Raw genomic sequence first — 379 nt, 5'->3', positions numbered from 1 at the left:
GCAGCAGCAGCAGCAGCAGCAGCAACACCAGCAGCAATAGCAACCCTATGGGTACTGCTTAGTACGGAGACTTATGTCCTGCAGAAGTCTCTCTGTCTCCTCCTTACAAGCTGAAACAGCAGCAGCAACAGCAGCAGCAACAGCAACAGCAACAGCAGCAGCAGCAGCAGCAGCAGCAGCAGCAGCAGCAGCAGCAGCAGCAGCAGTGGCTGAGGTGTCTGCGGACTTTTCTGCAATTCTGCCGAGGATGATGTGGAGGTACTCATCAGTGAAGACAGCAAAAGAAGGAGCTCGTGTGCCTCTTCTCATATTTGAACTCTGCTGCTGCTGCTGCTGCTGCTGCTGCTGCTGTTGCTGCTGCCTGTCTCCGTCTAGAAGT

General features: G+C 54.6%; 1 protein-coding gene across 1 annotated transcript in view; it reads right to left on the bottom strand.

The window, feature by feature from the left end:
- The window catches only part of EMH_0008330 (uncharacterized protein), a gene marked incomplete at both ends in the record, with an annotated part of 9667 nt that overhangs the window by 8719 nt on the left and 569 nt on the right, over positions 1-379 (bottom strand). Inside the window, one exon of the mRNA XM_013498316.1 lies at positions 130-379. Coding sequence (XP_013353770.1) covers positions 130-379 — 250 coding nt within the window. The remainder of the gene's footprint in view (positions 1-129) is intronic.

This window comes from Eimeria mitis, genomic scaffold (assembly GCF_000499745.2).
Source record: "Eimeria mitis Houghton genomic scaffold, Emh_scaff333, whole genome shotgun sequence".
NCBI classification, from domain to species: domain Eukaryota; phylum Apicomplexa; class Conoidasida; order Eucoccidiorida; family Eimeriidae; genus Eimeria; species Eimeria mitis.
The sequence above is the reverse complement of the archived record's forward strand: the minus strand, read 5'-3'. Positions and strand labels throughout refer to the sequence as shown.